Source organism: Callionymus lyra, chromosome 12 (assembly GCF_982586985.1).
Source record: "Callionymus lyra chromosome 12, fCalLyr1.hap1.1, whole genome shotgun sequence".
NCBI classification, from domain to species: domain Eukaryota; kingdom Metazoa; phylum Chordata; class Actinopteri; order Syngnathiformes; family Callionymidae; genus Callionymus; species Callionymus lyra.
In genome coordinates this window covers 1,082,186-1,083,604 of record NC_141829.1, presented here as the reverse complement: position 1 = coordinate 1,083,604, position 1,419 = coordinate 1,082,186, and the positions used below count along the sequence as shown (strand labels likewise).

Below are 1,419 nucleotides of genomic sequence, written 5' to 3'. Positions count from 1 at the left end.
TTCATGAAGTCACGTGATCATGTTGCGTGTTCATGAAGTCACGTGATCATGTTGCGTGTTCATGAGGTCACGTGATCATGTTGCGTGTTCATGAAGTCACGTGATCATGTTGCGTGTTCATGAAGTCACGTGATCATGTTGCGTGTTCATGAAGTCACGTGATCATGTTGCGTGTTCATGAAGTCACGTGATCATGTTGCGTGTTCATGAAGTCACGTGATCATGTTGCGTGTTCATGAAGTCACGTGATCATGTTGCGTGTTCATGAAGTCACGTGATCATGTTGCGTGTTCATGAAGTCACGTGATCATGTTGCGTGTTCATGAAGTCACGTGATCATGTTGCGTGTTCATGATAACATGTTGTGCTTTAGTGTCGTACGTGTGTAACATCATGGAATGTTGTTGATCTTCTGCTCACACAAGCAACACAACACGGATTGTTAAAAGATTTATAAATGTTCATAGAAGTGAGTTCAGCAGAAGCAGCTGCAGGTTCTCCAGGTTCTCCGGGTGAAACGAGCCTCGTGCAGATGTTTCTGCTTCATTCAATGACACGATCAGAAGTTAATGATTGAAATGTTGTGGAAGTTAAGACATGGGTAAGTTAAGTCACTAACATGTCAAGCAAGTTAAAGATGTTAAAAAGAACTAAGTTAGTCCTGGACAGATCCTGGAGCGTTACAAGGTGTTCGTGTGAAAACATGAACTAAGGTCTTCAGAGCAGAGAAGCTTCCAGGACTATCTCCGGGTCCTCGATGTCCCTCTTGCTCTGGACCATCCTCAGCTCCAGCTGGGCGGCGCTGGGCTGCTGGTCTGGACCGGACAGGTCTGCGGGTCAGAGGAGACATGTGGGTGATGACATCATCAGGTCAACATCTCCTACCCTTGGCGTAAGCGATGGTCCTGCTGATGACGTGGTGCATGACGGAGGCGGTCTTCTCACAGGCGGTCTGCGTGGAGACAGCAGTGAGTGACCACCGTGACCAGGAGTGTGTGGTGCTGACCTTCAGGTCCTCGGGGTGCTGGTGGGTCCAGGCCAGCAACAAGGCGGCGAACAAGTCTCCGGTGCCCACGAACACGGCGTCCACTCTGGGGATCTCCATGCGGATCTTCTGGCTCCTCCCGTCTAGTTAGGACGTGAACCTGGTTCAAGGTGTGTCTTCAAAGGTCTCCAGGTCTGCACTCACTTGACTTCTGGCTCCCGAGGGCCACGAGGAACTGGTCCCCACAGGAGGACGGCAGGTCTGTGCTGGTGAGAACCACAGTGTGAGGCCCCAGTTCATGGAGCTGATCCAGCACCTGAAGAAGAGCAAGATGGACTCGTGTGAGGATGTTCATAAATACACACACACACACACACACACACACACACACACACACACACACACACACACACACACACACACACACACACACA

At 50.2% G+C, this 1,419-nt stretch overlaps 1 protein-coding gene across 1 annotated transcript in view; it reads right to left on the bottom strand.

Annotated features, from left to right (window-relative positions):
• Positions 1-437: 437 nt before the first annotated feature.
• The window catches only part of LOC148067956 (pyridoxal kinase-like), an 11,552-nt gene continuing 10,570 nt past the window's right edge, over positions 438-1,419 (bottom strand). The window contains exons 8-11 of the mRNA XM_087803763.1: positions 1,190-1,301; positions 1,007-1,128; positions 886-952; positions 438-830 (exon numbers count right to left, since the gene is read on the bottom strand). Of these exons, the coding sequence (XP_087659889.1) occupies positions 718-830; positions 886-952; positions 1,007-1,128; positions 1,190-1,301 (414 nt within the window). The 3' untranslated portion in view covers positions 438-717. The remainder of the gene's footprint in view (positions 831-885; positions 953-1,006; positions 1,129-1,189; positions 1,302-1,419) is intronic.